General features: G+C 47.3%; 1 protein-coding gene and 1 pseudogene across 1 annotated transcript in view; one reads left to right on the top strand and one right to left on the bottom strand.

The window, feature by feature from the left end:
- The window catches only part of Tmem132b (transmembrane protein 132B), a 243,974-nt gene that overhangs the window by 8,545 nt on the left and 208,765 nt on the right, over nucleotides 1-26,664 (bottom strand). Inside the window, exon 6 of the mRNA XM_051161425.1 lies at nucleotides 54-259. Coding sequence (XP_051017382.1) covers nucleotides 54-259 — 206 coding nt within the window. The remainder of the gene's footprint in view (nucleotides 1-53; nucleotides 260-26,664) is intronic.
- Nucleotides 22,978-23,486, top strand: LOC127202705 (dynein light chain roadblock-type 1-like; annotated as a pseudogene).

The raw sequence follows: 26,664 nt of genomic DNA on the forward strand, positions 1-26,664 counted from the left end.
ATTTGGGCCCCAGCAGCTTCTAACCGATGATGGCCAGGCCTCCCGCTCCTCACCTCCTGTTGGAAGCCACCGGTATCCTCCAGCCCTTGATCTGGCTCAGCTCCGTATCTGAGATCTCAATCTGCAGTGGTAGGCGGGGCACCCAGACAGTGACCTCCACCTGGGAGGTGAAGTGCTGGTGGGTGAAGTTCACGATCGTGCCCACTTTGCTCTTCATCTCCTTCCCGTTCACAAAGATAGAATCACAGGTGTTGGAGACCTGGGGGGGGAGAGGGGTTAGGGAGCGAGAACACGAAGACACATCAGCAAGAGATACACCGCACAGGGAACTTGACATCTGCAGAAGTTCACGAACTTCGACAGCTCCAACGTATAAGGTGGCAGAAGAGCAGGGCAAGTACAAAGAGTAATTTGTAAGCACTAATTAGTGACAAATAACTGATAGACAGACTCCAGGAAAGCCATTTTGTGTTACAAAATACTGACAAGTTAAACCATAAACATAATTTCATGGAGTTGTGTAACCTCGGCTGCCTTTGGGAGGGTGCTGTTTTCTTTATCTTACCTTTTCTTATGTGCTCAAAGGGCCACAAATCAAGCCCCAGGTATACCTTAGTCTATTCTTGTACCACACCTGAAGATACATAAAAGGCTTTAATGTTACCAAACAAAAAAAAAATCTTTGCTCTGACCACAGAGTGGAGCATCTAGCGGGGGGAAAACTCAAGAGGGCTCAACAACTAGATGAAACTCTTGATAGACTAAGTGCTTGTGGAACGCACCAGAAACACAGATGGAATTAATCTATGAACTGCAATTTCGAAAGCTAGAGAGAGGTGGTGGCATCTCACAGTGGCCTCTGGCTTGGCACTTGGAGGCACTCTAGCTCACCCGCTGCCGTGGGGGCTTGCCAAACATGTCAGCTCCCTGCTTCGCTTCCCATCTCTTGGGTCAGCAAATAAAATACTGTGGTCTTGTTCTCCAACGGGAAGGTGTCCTGGTGTGAAGTTCAAGGGAGGAAATGAGGAAGGAGGGCTGGAAACCATCAGGGATTATAAGATATGTGGGGCCCGTGACTTCATCTGGGGGATTAGAAGACCGTGAAGCTGCGATGTGGCATGACTGACTGAGTGTGAGTGTGTGTGTGTCTGCGTGTGTGTGCACGTGTGAGTGTGTGGTGGTAGTGGTCCTCAGGTGCCAGTCCCCTTATACTTTGAGATCGGGTGTCTTAATACACTGGAGAGATCAGTGATTTGAAGGGGGTGCCTCGCCAGTGAGCCCCTGGGGTCTTCCAGACTCTGCTCCTCCTAGACTGTGGGTCACAAGCATAGGTCCTTGTGCTTATGGAGGAAGCACTTTAGTGACCCAGGCACTTCCCCAGCCCCTATTTTCAAAGTGTTAATGTGTTGAAGGAATGCTATCTAAAATAAACAGGAACTTTAAAACTCAACTACAGCAACACCTCCCACCACCACCCCCCAAAAAAAGCCTCCCATTGGCTTAGGATAGATTTGCTCTTGAGAGCAGGAAGTCATGGAGAAAGGGGGACCTCAGATGGCTAAGGTCTGCCAGAGCAGTAAAGGGGACTCAGGCCTGGCTTCAGTGACTCAGGGACGAGATTAATGGGAGGTTAGACATCATGTGCCAGGACATACCAGAGTGTGATCACCAGACACCACTCTTACGCAGAACAGCAAAAGTACTGCCGTTCAAATAACCCATTATACATCCTATGATTATCTAAGGAGAACTTGCAGGCTCCAACCACAGAGCAATGATAAGATACAAGGGGAGTTATCAGATTTGTATCGGGGTACCATACTTCATACCCCCAACACACACACACACACACACACACACACTCATTATGTGTGAATTACTTTTTAAATGCTTGAAGTAGAAATGCCAGAAGCCCTCATCTGACCATTACACACTGCATACAAGTGTGGGATCATCATACACACATCGACAAATCAATACAAATAAAAGATCAACGTTCTCAGAAGGCAGCAATGGCAGCGGTGGGTGATGTCTCTCTTGACATTACAGTCCCAGCGAGGGGTGGAAACAGGGTCATTTCGTTTACCTTCTCACCTATAGAGAAAAGAATACTTTTCCAGCCTCCTCTTTCCCTTATAAAAAAGGGAGAAATACAACAACAAGCCAAGAGGACATGTGTTTCAGGGCATGTTAGCAGGACTTCAGCATGTGTGCTTGAGCCCGGAGTCAGGAAGAGAACAATCAGAATGAAAGTTCCACTTAGAGCAGGGCACAGGATGGAGGATGGCGCTCTTGCGTCCCGCAGTGCTCATGCACAGCATTCGACTTCCATCCACTACCTCCTCAGGAAGGGATGTCACTGAAGAGTGCACTTCCATCCACTACCTCCTCAGGAAGGGATGTCACTGAAGAGTGCACGAGCACTGCACTGGGAGAGGCTGACTTTCATGAGGCTGTGACCTCCCGTGGCCTCTGCTCTGTCCACCCCAGAGAACATGGCATCCTACCTGAAGTCAAGCCAGAGCAGACACCAGACACTTGTGACAGTCACCTTCTTCCTGCCTCAAAGGCTGATGTCACCTGTTTATAGAAATTTCTCAGTACCCTCTCCTCAGATTTCAACTTTCCTGCATTTGTGGGGAATGCTCGACCTTCCCCGTCAGCTGCTGCCAACCAAATCCCACCCCAGTTCACTCTGATTGCTTCCAACTGTCAGGGACATGCTGTTGGCTCTGGGAACTTCTGTCTTACGAACTTAAATCACTTGGCCAAGGAGGACAGTTCCGTCAGCAAAGTGCTTGTCATACAAGAGCGAGGACAAGGGCAAGGACCCGAGATCAAGTCCTGGAACTTATGCTTTATAACATGAAAAAGAAGGCGGGCTAAAGAGATGACTTTGGCAATTAAGACCTCTGGCTGCTCTTACAGAGGACCTGGGTTCCATTCCCAACACCTACATGGAGGCTCATACCATCTGCAACCCAAATCCAGGGAATCTGATACCTTCTTCTGGCCTCTGTGGACAGTGCTCAGGATGTGTCTCCATCACAGCTCTTGTCCTAGCATCCTTGCCATCCAGGGTACCATGACAAGTAATGTGTGCCTAGGTAAGAAGGTATGGGAGGGTGGCTATGGAGTCAGCCCAGTCTTAGAGTGCTTGCTTGCTATGCAACCACGAGGCAGAACTCACACTTTAAGGTAGAATGAAATAAGATAAAAGCACTGTGGAGCATGCTGGTGATTCCGGTGCAGAGGAGGTGGAGACAGGAGCGTCTGAGAGTCCACCTAGCCTCCTTGTTAACTTCCAGGCTGGTGAGAGACCTTGTCTCAAAAAACCAAGTTGGGCAGCACCTAAGGAATGATACAAGCGTGTGTACCTACACATGTAAACTAGACCGTGCACACCCACGCGCGAGCACACACACATACTAAAAATAAACAAAATTAATTTCATATACCATGGATGGAAAAAAACACAGAGCTTGAAACGCATGGGGACCCAAAGCTGATGAATGTATGTGACCTTGAAATCCCAGTGCTCAGTCTGACCCTTTGACTAGGAACTGAGATTACAACATAGAGAAAACACTTGTTAGGTTGAGATGGCATGATGGTGTAAAATCTAAATTCCTACTCACATCTTGTTTGTTTGTTTGTTTGTTTGTTTGTTTTTGAGACAGGGTTTCTCTGTGTAGCCTTGGCTGTCCTGGATTCACTTTGTAGACCAGGCTGACCTTGAACTCACGGCGATCCAAAAATTATGTGTATGGTGTTTTGCCTGCATGGACGGGGGTGCGCCACATGGGTGCAGTGCTTGCAGAGGCCAGAAGAGGGCATCAGATCCCCAGGAAGAGGAGTCACAGGTGGTTGTGAGCTGCCATGTGAGTGCTGGGAACTGAATCCAAGTCCTCTGCAAGAGCAGCAAGTGCTTGTAACTTTTGCTCAGCCGTATCTCCATTCTCCATCATTCATCTAAATGGTACCTTCAGGGTTCTGTGAGTCACAAAAGGATCATGTGAAAAACCAAGTGCTATCCATCCTCATATAAGGAGAGCAGAGGCCGGGAGCATGGAGATCGGGAAAAAAAAAAAAAAAAATGAGCCATGTCACGTTCATCTTCCAGTGTGTGTAAAACAGCTTATAAAATGTCATCCTGCGGAAGCTGCCTTTAGAGGTTAATATTTTTACTGACAAGTTATTACACTTCTGCAACTCCATTATCCCAGGATGAAAGGCACAAAGTGAGGCTTTGAGGCATGGTGATGGCTCCCGGTGGGGGAGGGGCAGGGTGTCTTGGGAAACGCCTGTTTCATTCTCCTGCATCCTACAGAGAGGATGCAGCCTGGGTCTCTGCTGTCCTGAATCCAGTCTGCTGTTGGCCCATCAGGCGGTGGACAGGGAAGGCTCAATGGGTGGTCTGTTACTATGTAACCAACCCAGGGACCTGTGCCTACACTACAGACTCAGAACTGTTTCTCACGAATATTCACAGAAAAGTCCAAGGATCCCAGATTTAAGCAGGCAGGAGGTTAGCTGTCATAGGAACAAAACATTTTGTAGGTCTATACTTCACATTGCAAAACGCACTAAGGCCTAGCAGGGACGCAGATGGTGTTTGTTTCTTTATCTTAAAATTTTCAAGATGCCTTTAATGCGTGAGTACACATGCGCGCGCACGTATGGAGGTCAAAGGACAAACTTGTGAGGGTCAGCTCTCTCCTTCCATCATGTGGGGTCCTGGGCATCAAACTTTGGCTGTCAGGCTTGGCAGCAGGTGCCTTTACTGCTATAGACTACCTTTCGCTTCCTTGAATATACAGGTAGAATCTGGATTCCTGTTCTTGCCCCTGTTTTCTTCTATCATGATTTCAAGTTCCGTTCTTGCTTCTGCCTGGCTGTGTGATGGTCCCAGGCTTTCTTTTGCTTTCTTCCAGGCAGAGTCACAGACGAGGTGCAATAGCAATTAGCCAGCTTCCTCTATACATTACTCTATACATTACTACACTCATACAGGCTCCCAGGGAAAGGTCCATTATGGCAGGGCAATAACCAAGGCTGCTCACTTCCCCTGAACTAGTCCAACTTTTACCTGCTCCCAAGAACGGTTTTTAAAGATTCTGTTCTAACCAGCCTGGTCTACATAGTGAGTTCCAGGCCAGCAAGAGCTACACTGTAAGTCTTTGTCTCAAACATAAAAATAATACAATCAAATATGATCATAAAAGTAAAAAAAAAAAATATTCTAGCTATAGCCATAGAAAGATTCTTTTTCCTCAGCATTTATTCTTCCATATCAGAACAGGTTTCAAAGTATAATGTATTGCCTTAGTGCTCCTTCAGGCAACCCTCACATCCAGGGAGGGGCTGCAGTAGGCAGATGAGTACGAAAGACTGAGGCCCAGCAACTTAGGTCTTAGCTTGTCTTCCTCTCACTATGCTGAACACGTTACCTTTCTATCCCTGGTCATACAGTTATATAATAAAGAGCTTGGCAGTAAAAATGGCTTGGAAAAAAAAAGATAAAACAAGGTGAAGAACAGAGAATGAAAAGAGAGGCTACTGTTGTCCTTAGATCCTCTGTCTTACACTCACTCAGTCTCTCAGAAACAAGGTTAGGTACCCCCAGTGTATTCTGTTACTATGTAGCCTTTCTCTGACTGAGGCAGCTCATCTATAAAAATAAACATAAAATAAAATAAAAAGCCCCTTTGTTTAACTCTGGTGCCTCACATTTGACCATGTCCCCTGGAGGGGGAGACCTGGTGGCACTCAGAGGAAGGACAGCTGGTAGCCAAGAAGAGACTTGATACCCTATGAGAATATACAGGGGGAGGTAATCCCCCTCAGGAACAGTCATAGGGGAGGGGAATAATGGGAAAATGGGGCGGGGAGGAATGGGAGGATACAAGGGATGGGATAACCATTGAGATGTAACAAGAATAAATTAATAAAAAAAAAGAAAGAAAGAAAGAAACATTAAAAAAAAAATGTTGCCCAAACCAGGAGCTATCCAAGGTGCTGAACACAGAGCGAGGCCAGACACGGTCTCTACCCTCATGAGATTTAAAAGCCGACTTGGGAGAGATTAGATAGATAGATAGATAGATAGATAGATAGATAGATAGATAGATAGATAGATAGATAGATTGATTATATCATAAAGAACTCGGCAGTGAAGAAGGCTTGAAAGAAAAGATAAAGCAAGGATAACAGAGGATACTGTTGTAGCTAGACTGGAAACCATGCCCACCGCAGAACAGTGGCAGGCATGTTTTACATGCACTGTAAAACAAAGCAGCATGGCGACCGTTCTCTTCTGAAACAAATAACTTAAGTTCCAACTCTATGCTCGTTTAAAAAAAAAAAAATCTATCAAAGATAAAAGTTTTTTTTCCCAGACAAAAACTAATGGAATTGATAGCTAATTAAACTAACTGAAGGAATGTTAAGGCGGGGAGGGGGGCGGCGTTGCACAGAGATGACACAGTGATCAAGAATTCATACTGCTTTACAGAAGGCCTGAGTTTAGATCCAAGCCTCCATGTGTTGTGGCTCATAGCCACCTGTTACTCCAGCTCCAGGGGATCTTTTTCCCCCTTCTGGCTTTCTTGGACACTGCACTCATATGCACCTACATAGGCATGGACACACATACAGGTTATGAAAAATTAAAAAGTAGAAGGCTCTGAAAAAGAGTGTTAAAGAAAGAACATTTAAGGAGAAGAAATAATGAGTCAGACATTCATATCTACACACAGAAATAAAAGCGTGAGGAATGGAGTAATTTAAACAAGACTAAAATTAACATTTTTACAGAGTCATAATTGCTCCTTAGCATAAAATAATAGTAATATATGTTCACATATGAAGTAAATATGGAATAGATGGCAAACTAGAGCAGATGGGAAAGAGTGATTGGGAACATAAGATTCCGTGGGCTACGTATTAAATGCACCTAAAGTAGTATTTACCTAAAGGTGACTTTGGACCCTTTGACACATATTGCAAATACCAGCTGTGGTGGAAACACATTTTTAAAAGGTTTTTTTGGGGCTGGAGAGGTGGCTCAGTGGTTAAGAGCACTGTCTGCTCTTTAGAAGGACCTGGGTTCAATTCCCAGCAACCACATGGCATCTCACAACTCTCTGTAACTACAAGATCTGACACCCTCACACCAATGTACATAGATTAAAGTTAAATAAAATATTTTAAAAAAAAAAGTTTTTTGTTTTTTTGTTTTTGTTTTTTTTTTTTTTTGTTTTGTACACATCTTGATGCTGAGGATAGAACCCAGATTTTTGCGTGTGCTGAGCATGCATCCTGCCACTGAGATACGTCCTCGGCATAAATATTTTATTTATGAGAAGATTAAAAAACAGTAAGCTAATAGATTGAGACAAAATGTTCAACTGGCCAGATGGGCAGCAGAAATGGGGGTGCGGAGAAACAGAGAGCAGATGGGGAAACAGCAGGACAGCACCTTCCAAACTAATCCTACAGATAATAATTCTAAATATGAATGATTTCTGTGCACAAAATTAATATACAGATCGCACATTTGTTTTCTAAAACCAGGCTCCAAGCACACCGTCCGTACAAGAAACTCATTACTAGAATAAGCCAAGAGGACCCTAAAGAAGATGAGGGAAGAAAGATCTGTCGTTGAACTGACAGTCTATATGAGTCCCCAACCAGAAAGGTCCTGCAGAAATGACTGCTAGAAGTAAGGAAAGATGCTACACAAGAAAATAGGTCTGGGAGATGGCTCGGTCGGTAAGGAAAGCCCCCCCACACACACACACACACAGGGGCACAAGGACCTCAACTTGAGATCCCCACACCCTCATAGAGGCATGGTGCATTTGCGATGCCAGCACGGAGGAGTGGGAGACGTGAGGATTCCCCCAAACCTTGCTGGCCAGCCAGTCTAGCTGAATTATTGAGCTGTGTGTTCAGCGAGAGACCCTGCCTCAAAAAAACACAGTGGTGATCTACCTGATACTGACCTCTGCTCTCCACACGCATGCACATATATACCTGGGTGTATGCGCTCACATGAAACATATTAACACATGCACAAGAAACATGGTCAAACTTCTCCAAATACATAGGTGTATATGGGCAGAGCTTTTGTACATAGGAGACTAAAACTAACAGAGATGGAGAAGTCAGGACAACCAGACTTACACCACTGACTTGACTTTTAACTAACCTTTCTCAGTAAAGACAGAGAAGACCGGACCAGCACCATCAGTCTATGTGGCCACTTCGGCCTCTGTGGAGAAGCACTTTTCACACCCTGCTCCACGGACCACAGAGCGATTGTTCACCAGGAGAGACTTGATTTTAGATGGTAGGCAATGAAAACCAAGGCTAGGGGTTCTCCATGGCAAGTCAGCTGTCATCGCCACCCAGCGCGGGCCACCTACAGGATTCTCTCCTTGTCTTTCAGCTTTGAGCAAGCATCAGCTTTGTTTGTGTTTTTCACCTCTGTGGTGTATGGCCTCCTTAAATTTGAAGTTTCTGTCATTTTTGGCTGTTTTCTTTTCAAGCACTTCTTTTGCCCCATTATTTGGCTGTGTGTACACACACACACACACACACACACACACACACACACACACACACATGAAAATAAATCTTTTTTTTTTAATCAAGATCATTGCTGCTATGCATTTATAGTTCTAGTATTCTATTTAATTTTTTTCTTATGACTTTAATCTCCACTAAAATTTCCCATCGATTCGTTTCTCATTTATATTGTCTGTCATCTCCAGTCTACCCTAAAACAGGTCAATCTCAGGTATCCTAAATTCCAGCCTTAAAGTCCCACAATCAGCATCAGAGCTAGTCTAATTATTAATCATCAACATCCTCCTTAAGGATATTACTCACTAATTAACATCCTCGGGGGTATTTTTTTTTTTTTTTTGTATCGACTTTTCATGTGTCTTGGAGGTTTTCATTTAAGGATGGATATTGTCCAACCTCATCCAAAGGGTGCTGAGATGAAATCATTTTGTGATCAGCAGTGGGCACGCCTGTCCCTCAAGGCCATTGGTGATGGGTTTACTGATCTACCCAAAGCCTTGGCTTGGTGGTTTTGAAGTGTTTGTTAGGGTTATGCTCAGGGCACCAAGGGCTTCAGTGTCCCCTCCCCTCCCTCGCAATTAGAGTTATGAGCTGGTCCCCCAGAGATTTTTTTTTTTTTTTTTTTTTTTTTTTTTTAGTCTTCTCCTTCGTGGCTTTGGCTACTCCCACTGTCATCCACAGAGCATCTGCCCTGAGGCTCTCCCAGCTGTAATCACTACTTCTTCTTAATGATTTTTTGTTTAGTGGAAGCTTAAGGCTGTCTTCTCTGGTGTTCAGGGCATCAGACTCAGGTTTGTACCCACACTGTAGAGAGTGTGTCCAGAGAGGATGCGTCCACGTCCATTGCTTTGATAATACATGCTGATAAAAAGCAATGTAGGGGAGAAAGGGTGTCTTTCCGCTCATGATGCCAGGCTACAGAGCATCACTGTGGGTAGGTCACAGTGGCTGAAGCTTGAGATGGGTCATATCACATCCACAGAGGAGTAGAGAGAAGCAACTATATGTGTTCAGTTGCTTGCTTCAATCTTATAAAGTTCTCTTATATTTATGGTTGTGAGCCCAGCCTTTAATGGCTGAGCCATCTCTCCAGCCCATAAAGTTCTCTGATACAGCTCAAGACCAAAGCATTAAACAGTGCCACTAAGTTTTACATTGGAGGTAGGGGAGGAGGGGAGGGGCAGTTTTTCAGCACCTCGGTTAAGACGACTCCCACAGAGACACGCCCATGGTCCAGTCCAGTCCAACCTGATCTGGACAATCTCTCATTAGGACCCTCTTCATAGGTGATTCTAGTTGACATGGAGAGTCCAAACCACATCTGAAGCTAAAACCCAGGGCCAGCTCAGGATCAGCGATGCTATCAAATGGGCTCTGAGCAGGCCTCTAGAGACAGAACAAGTCAGGGAGCCTGCATCCTTGAGGAAGTCCAGGTAAGCTGTGAAGGAGCCTGGTGCAATAACACATAGCACTCACCAGCGTGAGCCTCGCTGGCAGTGTCCACTCCAAGTGAAGGACAAGATGTGGTTGCTGTTGACAGGGACTTGAGATTTTCAAGACACCGTCCCAAGAGGACTCACTCCTGCTTCCTCCCCCAGTATGGAGGAATGAAAGTTATTTCCATCATGAGGAAAATCACGGTCCACATCATGCTCAGCAAGGTTCAACCCTACCCTATAAACAAGCATGATCCAAATGCTGATGACCCTATGGAGGACTCTATGATGCCCAGACTTGTGGCCCCACCTTCACCCCCACCCCCCACCCCCCACCCCCATAGCAAGTGATTGGCTATGTGATTTTTCTTTGGGGCATTCCATGCCAGAAAGACTCGGATTATGAAGTGATTTGAAAAGTGCCAGTATTTTAAGAATTTAAGATGAGATCCAAGCCTTTTTTTACTCATCAAAGGATGCCCAGAGTAATGGGGAAGTGTCTCCCTAGTGAGTGCCCAGCATGGGGTGTTGCCCGGCTTCCTGCTTTAATTTTTCTCAACCCTGAGCCTGCTAGGAGAGGCTTGCTGATCAGGTGCCCCATCCCCCAACCCTCTCCCCCCGCCCACGACTAAAGCACAGGGGTCAGGAAGCTAAGGTGCCTAGGGTATGTGCACTCATTAATCACATAGGAAGAAGTGTCTGTGTAGGCTGCATCCTTCAGAGGGATATTGAGGAGCCAGACCAACCCAAGACTTTCCCAGAGGCCCCAATGAGAGGACAAAAGGAACTTTACTTCGGAGTCCTTGTCCAGGAGCAGACATGGCAAGGCCCATCTGAGAATGAGTCCATGCAATTGAAGCAGTTAAGGATGTAATTCCTGGGATTGCAACCCTTCCTCTAAGCTGTATCTCACCCACCCCAACAAAGAGCAAATATGATGCTTAACTTGCTTGGCGTAAATCATCAGCTTATGTACAACCTCTTGGTTCCAGCTATTGCTTCTGTCTCCTTTATTTCTTATCCCTGCTCCTCCCACTTGGCACCTTGCCATTTGGGGACTCAGGTCAAGGGATAGAGAGAGAACTGGACCACATTACTGTAATAATTCCCTGCCCTTAGTTAATGGGAAAGGGGGTTGCCTTGAAGTTTAAGGGCAGCCTGGGCTACATAGTGAGACACTGGAGAGGAAGGCCTGTGAGCAGAGGGAAGGAGGGAGGTAGAATGGGAAGGAGAGAGGGGAAAGGCATGAGGGAGAGAAAGCTTTCTTGGGTTTGTTCTTTTAAAAAAAACATTTAAAAACTACTTATGGTTTTTGTTATTGTTTGGTTTTAGAGAAAGAAACTTCTGGAACAGATAAATGGCTACGGGTTGGTAACCTGGTAAAACAGGAGGATGTTAGCAAATTTGTCAGAACCCATTTTTTAAGTCACATGATACACATATGATCCTGGCACTGGAGGGATAGAGACAGACAAATTCTGGGGCCTCGCTGCACCCAAACACACTTGCACACTTGCACATGCATGCATATATGCATACATACACACACACACACACACACACACACACACACACACACACGTTTGCCAAAACCTGCTATGAATCCTGAATGTAAGGAGTCTCCCATGATGGCTGAGAGTTTCCATCTTGAGACATGGAGGGAGAAAGTCGACACAAACAGCAGCCTTCCTGCCACCTGCTCCAGAGCACAGACAGGGCCCAGATGAAAGGCCTGGCATGGTCAAGTTTGTCCACTGCTGCCAAGAAGAAGCTAGGTGCCCAGGCTCACAGTCACAGGGGAAGATTTCCAAAGAGATCTTTGGCTTAATTTCCCATTTCCAGTTCCTAAATATTACCACCATTTTATCTCTCTCCTCTCTCCCACCCCCTGCCGATGTGTGTGCAACACATTCTAGACTGGCAGGCTTGTGAGCCCCCAGGGATCTGCCTGCCTCTACCTTCTGCGCTATAGGGTTACAAGTGTGAGCAACCATGCTGGCTTCTTTACATGGCCTCTAGGGATCAAACTTGGGTCCTTGTGCTTTCAAGGCAAGCACTTTACTGACCAAGATGTCTCTCCAGCCCACTTAAGCTCCTCTAATTAGAGAACTTTAGCCTTGCGCTGGAGACAGAAGCAGGTGTGATCTCTGTGAGTTCAAGGCCAACCTGGACTACAAAGCAAGTCAAGGACAGCCAAGGCTACACAGAAAAACCCTGTCTTAGACGAGAGAGAGAGACAGAAACAGAGACAAAGACAGAGAGAGGAGAGAGAGGGAGAGAAGACGAAGAAGGAGGAGGAGGGGAGGGAGGGAGGGAGGGAGGGAACTTCAGCCAGGAGAGGCGAGTTTATTCATATTTCCTGGATCCCGCTCAATCCGCAGGCTCACGCTGGAGCCTGGAAACAGAAGGGCATGGTCCCTGCACCCCAACACACACCTCAGCTCTGTCCCCTCTGCTTCTCTACTGTCATTCTGTACAATGGTTAATTCTACCCTCCATGTTTGGGCACACAAACCTGGTGATGGGCACTTTACCCATTAACACTTGCAACCGATACTAACTGATCTCAGGGCCTCCAAGAGTCGGGTTGGCCGACGTTAGCTGGCTCCAAGCATAAACATGGCTGCCAGCAGCCCACTCACATGTGTGAGGAGAGGTGAGAGGAGGTAATTATCAAGAAGAAAGAAAAATCAGAAAAAGGAGGGTAATTATCCCAACCTGGGAAGGCAGCCCACAAGGTGTCCACCGTGTTGATATAATTAAGTGAGGGAGAGTTTCAAACCAGCTGCCTTCTCATTAGTGTGGGCCGATACCATGTTCCTGGGGAGCCAAGAGTCGGAGCACCACATTTCCTTGTTTGGTTCCCATCGTCCAACCATCTACGCTCTCTTTCTTGGTTAAGAATCACCACATCTCCTGCCCAAACTCTTTTACATAAAAGCTCTCTTCCTCTGTGGAGGAGAGGGGGTCTGATGGACCGTGCCTATACGGGCCATGTGCTAGAGCCACCACTGCAAGCCCTGGCTATGGACTTACGTGCTGCTAACCTCACCAACCATGACTTGAGGTCAGAACTGGCCCCGTGAAGTCCTAGATGTCACATTTTAAAGTTCCCTTCCCTGACCTCGAGAGATGGTCTCTGAATGCTTCTCCTTTGGATGCCTGCGGAAGCAGAGAGTCCTGTGACGGAAGAAGGTTGGTCTTAGCCATCCCGGCATCACACAGGGTTCTCCTGGCCTCCTGCCCAGCAAGTACCTGCCTGAATGCTTCCTTGTAGGTTCACACAATGTCTCTTCTTATGACTCAGTGGGTCGTGGAGAGAAAATCCTCAAATACTAAATACTAAATTATTCCTTTTTCCACATTCACTTGGTGCTGCACTAAAAACCTGAATCAGTGAATAAACAGGCAAGAGGATTCCTGTTCATTTGTTCACCCAGTGAACGCTTTGAGTTAATAAGATACTGTATGTAGGTGCCAATATAGATGACGGACCTGGGGGGTCCCCACCTTCATCAGGCACATGCTTCTGTGAGAGACGGAAATAGAAACGAACAGCAAAGGGTACAAATGAAGATAAGAAGTGGAGAGAAGATGGGTACGGCCATGTGGGAGGCAGACCAGAGAGCAGGCTCCTACAGGTAGCTCGAGCTCCTGCACAGGCGTGGTTCTATTCAGTGCCATGCCCAGTCATCCAGCAGCGCATTTTCCTGTGGGCTTCCCTTAACTCCCCAGTGGTTTTTAGATAGGAGGGGGAGCCTCTCTAATCCACCCCTCACACTTGCCAAAAATCACATTCCTTCCCAGTTAACGTCTTCAGCTTCTCACTCAGTATGTGTCCCAGTAACGGGAAGGGAGAACAAACCGACCGCCATGGTCAAGCTCCAACCTGTCCCTCATGCCTCAACCTGACTCACTTCTTCCTCCCAGCGGCCCCTCGGCTAGGGTGCTGAGCTCTGCTGGCTCCTCATGCACATGGAGGACACTCCTCAGCTTGGCCCACAGTCATCAGGACCAGAGTTATGTTGCCCCAACTCAGCTAAGACAGCTTCAGCAGCTGCCCGTGCATGAAAGCCTAGGCAACCATGAACAGGGCCTCTCTTTCCAGTCCTCCAAGACTCAGTGGTTAACTTGGAAACACACTGACAGCTCTAACGCCTAAGAAATCTTCCCAAGGAGAATTTTGTTGCATTGCTTTGTCCATCAAGCTTTGGCCCTTGTTTGGTCCTAAGTCCTTACCTAGTGAAAAAGGCTATGGTCATGTTCGACCGCCAGTTTCCAGAGCATGCACCAGATCACTCATCTTCCCCTGGATACCCCATCCCTGAGGTCCAGCACAAACCATAACACGATGCTGGAGGTTAGATTATGCCAACCAGTTCTAGGCTCTTCCATCGAGAGGGACTGTTTGTTTGTTGGTTTGTTTTGTTTTTTAGATAACAAACATGGGAAATAAATAGCCCTCTCTTCCATCCCCACAAGGACATGTGAGGAGACATCACAGCTGGAGGAAGAGACAAGAGAATGAGTGCAGGAACGCACAAAGATGACAGCATCCTAGCACAGATCTATCCTCTACCTTTTGGCATACCCCTCGCCAGCCTTCCTACAGAAAACCACATTTCCCCCTTGTATCTGGAAAGGATTTAAGGGTTCAATCTCCCCAACTCCAAAACCAAGAGACTCAGAAAACACAGCTCTGCCTCGGGTTTCTGCGGCCCAGAGCTCACAGTGCCAGTCCACAAGCCAATCCCTCATCCTTTGGGGATGAACAAAACCCCCATTGTGTAGGGGCTAGGGATATGGCTCAGTGGCCAAGCAAGCTGCCTAACCTACGCAGCGCCCTGGGCTGAATAACCAACACCAACACATCACTGTGTGTGTCTGCACTGCATTTCTTTACCTTTTCATCTGTTGATGGACACCAAGGCTGATTTGATGCCCAGCTCCCGAGTACTGCGACTCAGGTGTGTACCACCATGCCTGTTTTATGTGGGTTAGCTGGGCTCTCACGGCTCCACTGATGCCAGGCAAAGGCTCTACCAACTAAGTCACAATGAGGAGCACGCAGGTGTCTCTGCTATGATGATGTAGATTCCCGTGGGTATACACCAAACAGTTGCCTATCTGGGCTGCTCCAGGCTCCCTTGGGGTCCATCAGCCCTCGTGCACTGCAGTGTCTCCACACACACACACAAAAAAGCTCATGTTGCAGACGCGAATCTGAAAGTGCCTTCACTGGTCGTAGGAGCCTTCGTTGCTGTAGTTACCATCTCTGTCATGTGACAGGCCTGGTCCCTGAGCTTTTGCGGATGGAGTCAGCTCCTCAGCGAGTCCACAGTGTGTGCGTCAGTGGACATGCGTCATCACCTTGGACTTCGGCTAAAGGACACTGTTGTTGGCAGGAGAAGACATTTCCTCCTATCCCTCTACGTTGTGTTTTGATTTGGTTTTGGTTTGTTTTTGTTTGTTTGTTTTGAGACAAGATCTCTTGTACCCCAGGCTGGCCAGAAACCCACTATGCAGATGACCTGGAATTTCTGGTCCTCCTGCCTCTGAGTGCTGGGATTACAGGTGTGAGCCACCATGCCTGGCCTATGTGGTGCTGGGGATGGAACCCAGGGCCCCATGCGTGCAAAGTAAACACACTCCCAACTAAGCTACATTCCTAGTCCTTGTTCTGTGTGCTCACTTCATCTTTTACAGAAGAATTGGCAGTGTGATCGCTGCCCCGAGATGATTCCATCCTGCTCGCTCTGCCGTCTGTTCAAACTGCAGATGTTTCTAGAAGGACAGTGTTTCCTTCTACAGGACCAATTAACCCCAGAATTCTTCATCACAATGGCAATTGCCCTTACCCATGTCTGTGCCGGTACCTTCAATACCTATAGTCAGAAATCATGAGGAGCACAAGACCAGCCTCCCCCTCGCCCGTGCATCTCTGAGAGACAAGTGACCCAAAGCCACACTTGTAATGCTCTTGACACTTTTTAAACAACATGAAGTGAAGAGTGCAAGGCAGGGCCTGCAGCAGCCTTAGGAGGAATGCACAGGTTTTGACTCTGTTTCAAACTTTTTCTTTTTGACCTTCTGTTGGAAACATGATATACTTCATACAGAAATAGTCAGAAGACAGTCCATGGCTAAAGAGAAACCATAACAGTATCAACAGTTATCAACTGGATATTCTGTTCTGGACACTGGGCCCAAAGACATTTTTGAGAGAGAGAGAAGAACAAAAGGGGGAGGGGGAGGGGGAGGGAGAGGGAGAGCGAGCACATGCATGTGCGTGTGTGTGTGCGTGTGTGTGTGTGTGTGTGTGTGTGTGTGTGTGTGTGTGTGTGTGTGTAGTGCCCATGGAGGCCAGAAGAGGGTCTTAGATCCCCTCATGTTGGAGTGTGGGTGCTAGGAATCCAACTCAGGTCCTCTGCAAAAGCAGCCAGCGCTGCTCTTCCCAGCCCATCTACAAGGTTTTAAATATGGGTTTTATTTATACTGTATTATCATTTGCGGTTGGTTGCATTGGCCCAGTATTCACTGTGCAGCATGGTTCTACGCCACAAGTGGAATCTAGCATCTGAGGAAACTTGACTCTGTTCCCGTGCTCATTCATATTTGGCTCCAGAACAAACCATCTTTTATTCTCTTTGACCTTTAGGGGTCAAAATTGTGTTTCTACACCAACTCCTCGAACTTCTGACTCTCCAGATGCCACCTCCTGAGTGCTGGGATAGCAGACAGGATTGCAGAGAAGGGTACAGTATCCTTCCTCATTGGTGTGTGCTGAGAATCAGACCCAGGGCTTCATGTGTGCCACATGAGTCCTCTACAAACTGAGCCTCATTCTCCAGCTCTGTGCTGTACTAGCTCTGCTTCTCCAGGGAGCCAGGTTCACCCCTCCCACCTCAGCAGAGCGAGCCATGGTACGAGCTCTGAAGTCAGAGCCGCTAAGCTCTGTAGGACCTTCAGGACTTGGGCTCAGTCAACTGAAGCACATAGAAGTCCATCATCCTCATATGGCCTTTAAACATAGCCATCTCAGCATGCAGTTATCCAGGGCTCTTTCCCCACTGTGTGCATAGAGAAATAAGCCAGACTGTGATCCGTGTGTTAACTGATGGTTAGACACAGGGCTGTCAGGAAGATAGATTCATCAGCTTCCGTGCTCTCAGGAGCATATGCCATCGGGAATGACACTTTTGAAAACTGTGAAGACACAAAGGGCTCCCCAGGCCAAACCATCTGAGGTGACTCCCATCAGGGAAGTCACCTTTGCATTTCTAAAAAGGCTTAGTGGATCCAGCAAGATGGCTCATGGGGTAAAGATGCTGGCTTCCAAGCCTGAGTGGTTGAGTTTGAGCCCCAGGACCCACAGAGTGGAAGGAGCAAACCTATTCCTGCAAGTTATCCTCTGACCTCGATATGTGCACTATGGTGCACGTGCACACCCATACACATGCACACATGCCCACATACACATACCCACTAAAAAAAAAAAATCAAAGGTGGATAGCACCTGAGAAATGACACCGAAGTTAACCTCTGGTCTCCATGCACAGATGCAGTCATGTGCAAGCAGAATCCTATACACACATACACTTATCTCACATATATGGGCATGTGTGCTTGTGTGCATGCACGCGCGCACACACACAGCAGACTGTATAAGCCTATAGTGAAAAGACATGAGCTTTCACTGTTGGGCCCTTACCCTCTTGACCAGGTGATGGGAGTGGAGGCATCGGCTGCCTAGTGGGAGGCCGTGGAACCCGTCCCTCTGCTCTCTGAAGACCCTCATCCCAATGCTCTCAGCTGAAACAGAATTTATATTCCCACCGGCTGCAAGAGGCAGCATTCATGTCTAAAATCCATATCAGTCTGCCGATATGCATCAATAAGGCACTGCAGTTGCCGGCGGTGAATCCCCTGAGTGTCTGGGGGAGACATGAGAGTCTCACCATCTCCTTTTTAAGTCATCACTTCTTGGTGCAGGAAGAGCTCTTGTCAGCCACTGGCTCCTAATATCTTTGGTTTCCCTGTAGACAGCTGAGATATTTAAGAGAAAAGGGGACACATTTTCATCAGTGACAGACAGTGTAACCTCCCAGGGTATGCTTGGCACAAGTCGATTTGAGGACAGTCCGAGAGTAGGGGGCTTAAAAAGCCTAGAGTCTGTGCCCCATGCCTTTGCAGGGGCTGCGTTCCCTGTGAAACTGGGGCACTCTTTTGAATGCTGTGGGCAGAGTTCCAAGGCTTGAATCCCAGCCTGGCAGCTCACAGCTGCCCTGTGTCGCTTCCCAACGGTAGAGTGTAGAGTTTAATAGCCAAGCCCCAAGAGGTTTGAAATACTGCAGGAACTGATAGGCATAAAGAGCCTGGGTGTACCATAAATGCTCTTTCTTATCTTGAGCAAACTTGGTGCCTAACAGGCTGGGGAGATGGCTCAGTGGATAAAGTGTCTGCTGTGTAGGGGTGAGCACCGTAGTTCCGATGTCCCAGAAACACACATACACCTGGGTGTGCTAGATCGAGAGGCTAGCTGCATGGCTGAGGGGATGGGTTTGATTGAGAGGCTCTGCTCTGATGAATGAGGTGGGGAAATGACTGAGATTGATTCCCAGCACACACACTCCTGTGAATCCACCCTCAGGCAGGTATGTGCATGCACACACACACACACACACACACACACACACACACACACACACACACACACACACACACGAGGGGGGGGAGACCCCAAAACATACCACACACAAACTGGGGGGAAAAGGTCAGGGTCTAAGGCTCAGTTTAAAAAGCAGATTTACCACAATCCTCCAGAGAATTATGATTGACGTAATTTCAGAATCCTTATCCAGTGGACTCCAAAGAGTCTCTGTCTTTCCTGGGCAGTGACATCATCTCCCAGCACCTGTAGCTCCCCCACCAGACCACACTAGGGATCTGTCCACTTGCATAAAGCCAGCCACAGTGACAGGTGACCCAGATACACTGAAAAGAAACGCTTAGAGAGGTCCCTACCTCATCGCAGAGCTTTCAGGTTACAGGAAAAGCGCTCACAAGGCCAGTAAGGCAGCGTGCGCTAGCTAGCACACCCTGCTGCTGCCATCAAACACAGCCTTGTGGTCACATGTGCTTGCGTGCACTCATCGGGGAGAAGCAGAGAAGATGGTGAGTCTAAGGAAAGCACCCGCCACGCTGCAGTCCCTCAGGGCATCCCTGCTGTCTACTGTGATGTCAGACCCTCATTCTTCCCACTAGCATTTACAGAGAGCCCTGAGCTTGCCAGGCACCACGGGGGTGGAGGAGGGGGCTGGGGCTGGGAGGTTACACTTGAGACATTTCTGTGGTCCTCAGAGAACTCATCCATCATTCCAAACCAGTTGTCAGATGGCACATTTTGTCCTAGATACTGTGAAATCACCAGCATCAGCTCAGATTTCAACTGCGGCTGATACATTAAAAACCACCCGCCTTATTGATGGGGCTGCTGAGCATCTGACATCTGAGAGGGCCGCGGTATCCCTGGTTCCCTATGAATCTCCTTAGTAATTCTCTTAGGAGGTAACCCTACAGTGTCCCGCACATGACATCTACTTTTAAACTAACACTTCAAAGCTTATAATCCTCCAGTGAGGTGTGTTTGGCTAACACAGCCATGCTATTCTTGACACCACCTATAATCTTAAAGAGTTCTTCTCCCCCAAGAGAAATGAGAGGATGGAGAGAGAACACCTACCCACCTCTGTCTCTTGGGGTATTACTGGGAGACATTTTTGTAGCTTATGTCTTCAACAAATACTTAAAGCAGCCTACTTACTGTCTACCAGGTCTGCCCAAGTGGGAGAAAAAGCAACACTGAGTGAAACAGACAGGATAGCCCACCCTCCCACAGTGGCCTGTGTAGTCTATTTAAAAACAGGCTGGCCACTGACAGCAATGCCATCCAAGGGCTATCTAGGTTTGTCGCCAACTTCTGGCTCTTCCCTGTTTGAACTTAGCGACTGACTGTGACATCAGGACAGATGACAGATGAGACATGCCCATTCATTCCGAGATGTGACAAACAACTGTGGATTTAACAGAAGTCAGTGAAGCACAGCAAGGTGAGACAGTACCAAGGGAAAGTGGTTCATCTCTTTCCATTGTACTGTCCCCCAACAGACTATGCACTGACACCAGGATGGTGTCACTTGACACTCCTCAACTGTTGACTGAAATACAGAACCAATCTGCGTGCGCTGCTTAAGTGAAAGCTTTGAGATACCCTGCAGCAGAAAGCACAGCGGACAACACTTGCTGCCTTGCTTGCAGCCTCACGCTCGGCTAGCATTTATACACAGCCCAGGACCACTTGCCAAGGGAATGACCACAGAGGGCCCTACTACAACAAGTTAACAATCAAGACAATCCCTCACAGGTGTGCCCGCGGACCAATCTGATGAATAAAACCAATAACGTAACATAAAAACCTATCAGGTTTTCCATTTAAAAGATGTGTATTCCGTGGTATGACAACCACAGCTCTGAAAATCTGTTAAAAAAAAAAAAAAACAAAAAAAAACAAAAACATGGCGGAGACCATCAATAGACTTGCCTCAAAACCCTTGTACCTAGAACCCCCCCTGTCCGGGGACTGGCTCTTACATTTGTGTAACGTGGTTTAATTCAGGAGTTTATTTCAATCATCTGAGTTTCTTAAGGATGCCAGTGGACCCCCAAGATAAAGCTGATAGTTCTGCTCACCCTCTAAACTACGCTCAGGACAACAAGTACCCAAAGGCTTCTGTTTCCTTCCTTCCCACTGAATTCTGGGGAAAACAAGTGCCTACAGAAGTCACAGGTACCAGCAACCATCTCTGGAAGGACCCGGAAGGACTGGAAAGGAGAGCAGCAGGCATTCAAGGGCTCGGACAGGCAGGAAGGAAGCGCAGGTGCACACCTCCTGGAAGAAGCTGGGGAGGGCTGCAGGTTCGAGCAGGCTCAATCTGAGATCTCCCAGAATTATGCAGACGTGCTTTCCAGGATGTTTAGTTCTTAATTAGAGATGCGGAAGACAGAAAGGGACGAATGTTCTAATTGATACTGGAAGCATAATGAAGTTGACAGAACAAAAGGTTGAGAATACAGCAGTGTGTATCCCCGGCCAACAAGAAATACGTGACACATCTCCAACTAGAAACACAACAATAAAAGTCCAAATTACTAGCATAAAGAAGGACAGAATTAGGCAATAACAGCCAAACTGCCTGACAACTTATTCTTAGCTGCATGGCTCCTGGCAATAGTGGGAAGGAAGGAAATTCACGCCCAGAAATAGAATAACAGCGGGGCTTTTTTTTATATGGAATTTGTGTGTGTGTGTGTGTGTGTGTGTGTGTGTGTGTGTATGAAGCATTTCAAGAGGGTAAAGAAATGGCTTTAAATCTCTTTTGAATTTTTTTTTTCTCCTTCTTTCCATGTTCTTTCAAGTAAAATTTGCATCAGTCTGTGGCAGGTGGATTTGGGTTTCTACGACTTGAAACAACAAAGAAAATAATAGTCGCTTGTGCAGGAATTCGTCCTTGGTCTGCCAACCCCCCTACCCCGACCCAGCCCCAGTCTGTCACAACTGGCCAGCTCCCGCTGCCTAAAGGGGTGATGTCAACTCAAGTGTATCTCCCTTAGGAGCTCACTCAGAACATGCCTGACTTCTGTTTAATCTGCTCTGTAAGCCCAGCTACTTGCGTTGGGGGTGGGGGGTGGGCAGGGGGGACTTTGATCACACAGCATGCTGTAGGTGGCACACCCAGACGCAGGTAAAGCTGCTACCGTGTGGCAGGCTGTCATTTCCCTCGGGCCTCGGTGACCAGCTCCCCACACAGCTCAGCAAGCTACACAACACTTTATAAAACCTTTTCTCTGACTTTCGCCCTCCTAACCTTTCCTCTCCCACAGACCAACTTCTTCAGAAGCAACATCCTTCCCCCGGGTTAGAGAAGGCTTTAAAATGCTAATGCCTTTTGATTAGCCTTTCAAGGTCTCATTCTTGTGAATCCACCCCATACCTGTGGGCTGGGATTGTAATTACCGCAGCCCAAAGTTACCGGAGCCATCTTCAAGATCCTCTCCAATTTATATCTATCTCTCTGTGAGTGGGAGAATCTGTCCCCCGTGGATGATGATGGGTTTTCTGGGGTTCGGTCTGGGACCTACTGGCATAGAACATGTTGTGATTTGAATGAGAAATGCCCCCCACAGGCTCACAGGAGGCGCTTTTTAGAGAGGTTGTGAAACCTTTAGGAGGTAGAGACTTGCTGGAGAAAGTATGTCACCTGGGGGCGGGCTTTAAGAATCTATAGACTTGCCCACCTCCTGTTCTCTCTCTCTCTCTCTCTCTCTCTCTCTCTCTCTCTCTCTCTCTCTCTCTCTCTCTCTCTCTCCTTCTTCCCATGAGTTGCTTTTGTCATGGTGTTCTATCACAGCGACAGGAAATAAACTAAGATATTATACAATGCAGACACCTAGTAAATATGAAACCATCACTCAGAAAGACAGACGCCCGATGATTAAATCATAACTATCATTTGGAAATTTCATTTCACTTCCATTCTCTAAAGACATTTAAGGATTCTCTTTAACAAAACAAGGCTCACAGAGTAGCCTGAAGAGCAAAGCCCCAAGTCCTAATCCTGAGAACCTGTGAATGTATCCTATTACACGGTACAGCATAAAACCAGGGCACCCAAGAAAGATACCCAATCCTAGCCCCCAATGAATGAGACTTTCTTTAGGGGGAAAAATATTTTTGCAGATAGAAGCTTAAAGTCTCAAAAAAAAAATCCCAAGTTAGGATGGCCCTTAAATTCCATGATAAACCCTGTATAAGAAAGACCATACAGGAGACTCAGAAAGGCGGAGAACTTGGCAGAGTGTTGGCTACTCGGAGCTGCTGGATCGGTCCGAGATGGCAGAGGTGGAGGAAACACTCAAGAGACTGCAGAGCCAGAAAGCGTGCAGGGGATCATTGTGGTGAACACAGAAGGCATCCCCATCAAGAGCACCATGGACAACGCCACCACAACACAGTACGCCAACCTCATGCACAACTTCCGTGAAAGGCACGGAGCACTGTGCGTGAAATCGACCCCCAGAATGATTTAATCTTCCTTCAAATTCGTTGCAAGAAAAACAAAATTATGGTGGCACCAGATAAAGACTATTTCCTGATTGTGATTCAGAATCCAACTGAATAAGGCACTGTTTCGGCTTCCTATATCATTCCTTAATTTAATGCCCCTAAGAATAAGTGTTAATCATGTCAGTGGGCACATGGTGGTGACCTGAGAGCCCATGTAGGCCATGCATTGATGAAGGGTAGCTCTGCCCTCTCCACCAAGGAGTGCCTGATGATCCAGTCAGTTTCCAGGATAGCCTAATTATCATTTCCAGGCCGACACTCAGCTTCTTTCTGACCTTCAGCTCAATTTGTGACCCTTGGAAAGCCCATTTTTTTTCTTTAACTAAAAATAACTTCAACCCCCCCCCCAAAAGAAAAGCCATACAGAAAAACAATGGTGAGCCCATACAACAGTGAAAACAGTAAGTGAAGCTCCAAGCCATGGAATGCCAGGAACCAGTGCTTCTTGGGGGAAGAAGGGTAACTTACACAAATTAAGCGTCTACCTCTTTTTACATCGGCTCTTGAAAATAACGCATTGGACAAAGTGTATTGAACATCCATTGACAATCCTGAGGTGGCAGCTTCCAAGCTGTGAGAACAAATGTCTACTTGGCCCAAATATGAAACTAACAGTAGCCCAAAGTCCAACTTGGTCAACCAGTGAATTTATTGGGATTATTACTTACAAAATGTGAGTAAGGGGTTACTTACAGGAGCAGAAATGACTCAAAGACAGCCCAACCCCAGCATGGGTGACATCTCACAAAAGCTGAGAAGCTGGAGCTCACAGCACAGCCTACCGGCAGCTCCATGGATTGGACAATATCCCTTCCTGGTACCTCAGCTGGTCTGAGCCTCTTTCTTAGGCAGCTTATTCGTTTCAAGCTTCTTGGACTGGGTCTCTTTTAAGCATCTCTACTGGTCTGTTATGGTCTCTTAGTAGTCTTATTGCTAATACGCTCTTAGAAAGGAGGGGCCTAATGAGTCTGGTCAGTTTCAAGAACTTCCTGGAGCTATTTTGAGTTGTTTGCTTCCTGTCCTAAGCAGTTTTCCCTGGCAGGATGGTGTCTACTACCCAATATTTTATGTCGGCATTAAAGGCCTTTATAAGGAAAGCTGGGAGGGCCAGAGTCAGAGAAGCATGTACAGTAAAGACATCAAAAAGGGAGAAGAAGGGCAAGAGACAGAACAGAGGCAGAAAAAGTGAAAAAGTGGAAGTGGAGACATGACTTAAGAAGGTGGGTGGGTGGCCTTTAGGTCTAGAAGAGCCAGTAATGGATTCTACCAACATAGTCCAGAAGGAACACAGCCCTGCCAAATCGTTTAGATTCCAGCTTACAGAATATGATAACAAATGTGTATTTTAAGCTGCTAGTTGTCACAGCTACCGTAGAGACAGATGTGAGGACCCTGACTCCCCTTCAGGTGTGGCTGTGGGTTTGGGGGTGTTAAACTGCTGAGAATGTTAATTCCCTGTCTGCACCTCCAGGGTTGGTGGTTTTTGTTTTTGCTTTGTTTTTTTAATACCCTAAACTAAAAGGAGCAAGCCACTTGGCCTCTTAATACCAGCTGATATGACCCCTCCCTTGTGCCTGGAGCAGCAGCTGTCTGTCCACCAAGCTGTCCCTTCTCCTAACACTCCACCACTGAGGACCCTGAGCTCTGGCTCAGAGACCGGTCCATCCATAGCTGCTGCCCTCAGCCACGAAATGTCCAAGCAGTTAGTGCAAGCTTTAGAAGACTCTACACTGAGAGAGCCAAGCCCCAGTGTACCACAGAGGACCCGGTTCCCTGGAGTTACCCTCACCCAGGACAGAAGGTAGCATGTCTCCCTAGAGTCTCAGCGACAAGTCTCATGGATGTAATGCAAGGCTTGTTGACTGGCCCTTAGGGGAGCCTCATGACTAATGGAGTTGGAAGCTCTGCATCTGGCAGGCTGTGGTGGCAATCCACACAGGCATACCTGCCTCTGTTAATGAGCACAACGCCTGCTAGTTAGGGAAGCATCTCTCCTGGTGTTGCAATAGCAGGGCCCTAACAGCTCCTCTCCACTGGTCTTCTGTCCCAATGTGGGATGAAAGTGGTTTTACGAAGGGCAGCTACCTTCTAGAGCATCCAGCCTGAGGGCTACCAGCCATAGCCACAATTACAGCAGCAGCAGTAGCAAGGAGGCGGATGAAGCAAGGATGCATCACTGGAAGCTGAGGACCCACTACCCAAAGCTAAGAGGTATAACACCATGAAGGAGTGGCAGAGTTCCAAACAGTGGATACAAGCCGAGTCTGGAAGAGGCTAAGACTGCAAATGATGGCTGATGTATTCAGAAGGTTGAGACACTGAGACTTTGGAAGACAAGAGGCTGTGAAGGACCATAGGTGGTTGCTCAGGAAACGGGGACCCCAAGGACCAGTCATGGGAAGAGATTGAGAGCACGGCCAAGAGTGAAGGAGCCAAGGGCTCTGAACTCTGACAGCCAGAGCTCAGGAGCTAGACCTCCAGCCCAAGTGCCAGGCAGTGAGCCAGTACCTTGAGCACCTAAAGCAGTGAGCCTCTGGCTTCAAAAACAAGGTACTACTAGCATAGATCAAGCATTGCACGTTGCCTTTGGTTGTACATTTTTACATAATCATCCCCCAAACTCACCACTGAGACTTGTCTGCAAACAGATCTAACAGTAGCAAGTCAGTTGTGGGTGCTTGGGACAATTCAGTAGCCCTCTGCTGACTTCAGAGAGGGATCAAGGCAGCCATGCTCCAGTCTCACTTGTCCAGAGTCCTCCAACTGTCTCTTTAAAGCTGTACTGTGCCCTTTCCTGCACCATCTGCTTACAGTTCAATTTTTTTTAATCAACTGTCTTGGACACCCCGCCCCCAGATGGCCCAATCGGTGAAGTGCTTGTCACCCAAGCATGGGTCCATGAGTCTGACCCCTTAGAATCCATGTAAAACTCTGGGCATTACAGGTATGTACCCACAACCCAGTGCTGGGGAGATCAAGGCAAGTGGCTCTCTGGGACTCACTGGCCAGCCTAGCTGAGTTGGTGAATTCCAGGTTCAAAGAGAGGGTGTGTCTTCAACATGACAGAGAGTGATGGAGGAAGACATCCGACGTTAATCACACACATACACACACACACACACACACACACACACACACACACACACACACACACACACATCCCTACACCACTCTGGACCAGATCTGGCCCTATGGCTGCCTCTCTGTTGCTCTACAGTGAACCACAGACTCTTTCTCACATGCCAATAAACCACCTATGGACAGCGACCCTGCCTGCCAGATTATCTGTCAGATCTTACCACTAACAGTAAAGGTCAAGGCTTCTCAGACACAGAGACAGATACACACACATACACACATACACACACACACACACACAGAGTCATACTGACACATGTAGACACACTGGCACAGACACACACAGAGACACATAGACACCACACACTAGCATGT

The sequence above is a fragment of the Acomys russatus genome, chromosome 19, assembly GCF_903995435.1.
Source record: "Acomys russatus chromosome 19, mAcoRus1.1, whole genome shotgun sequence".
Classification (NCBI taxonomy): Eukaryota; Metazoa; Chordata; class Mammalia; order Rodentia; family Muridae; genus Acomys; species Acomys russatus.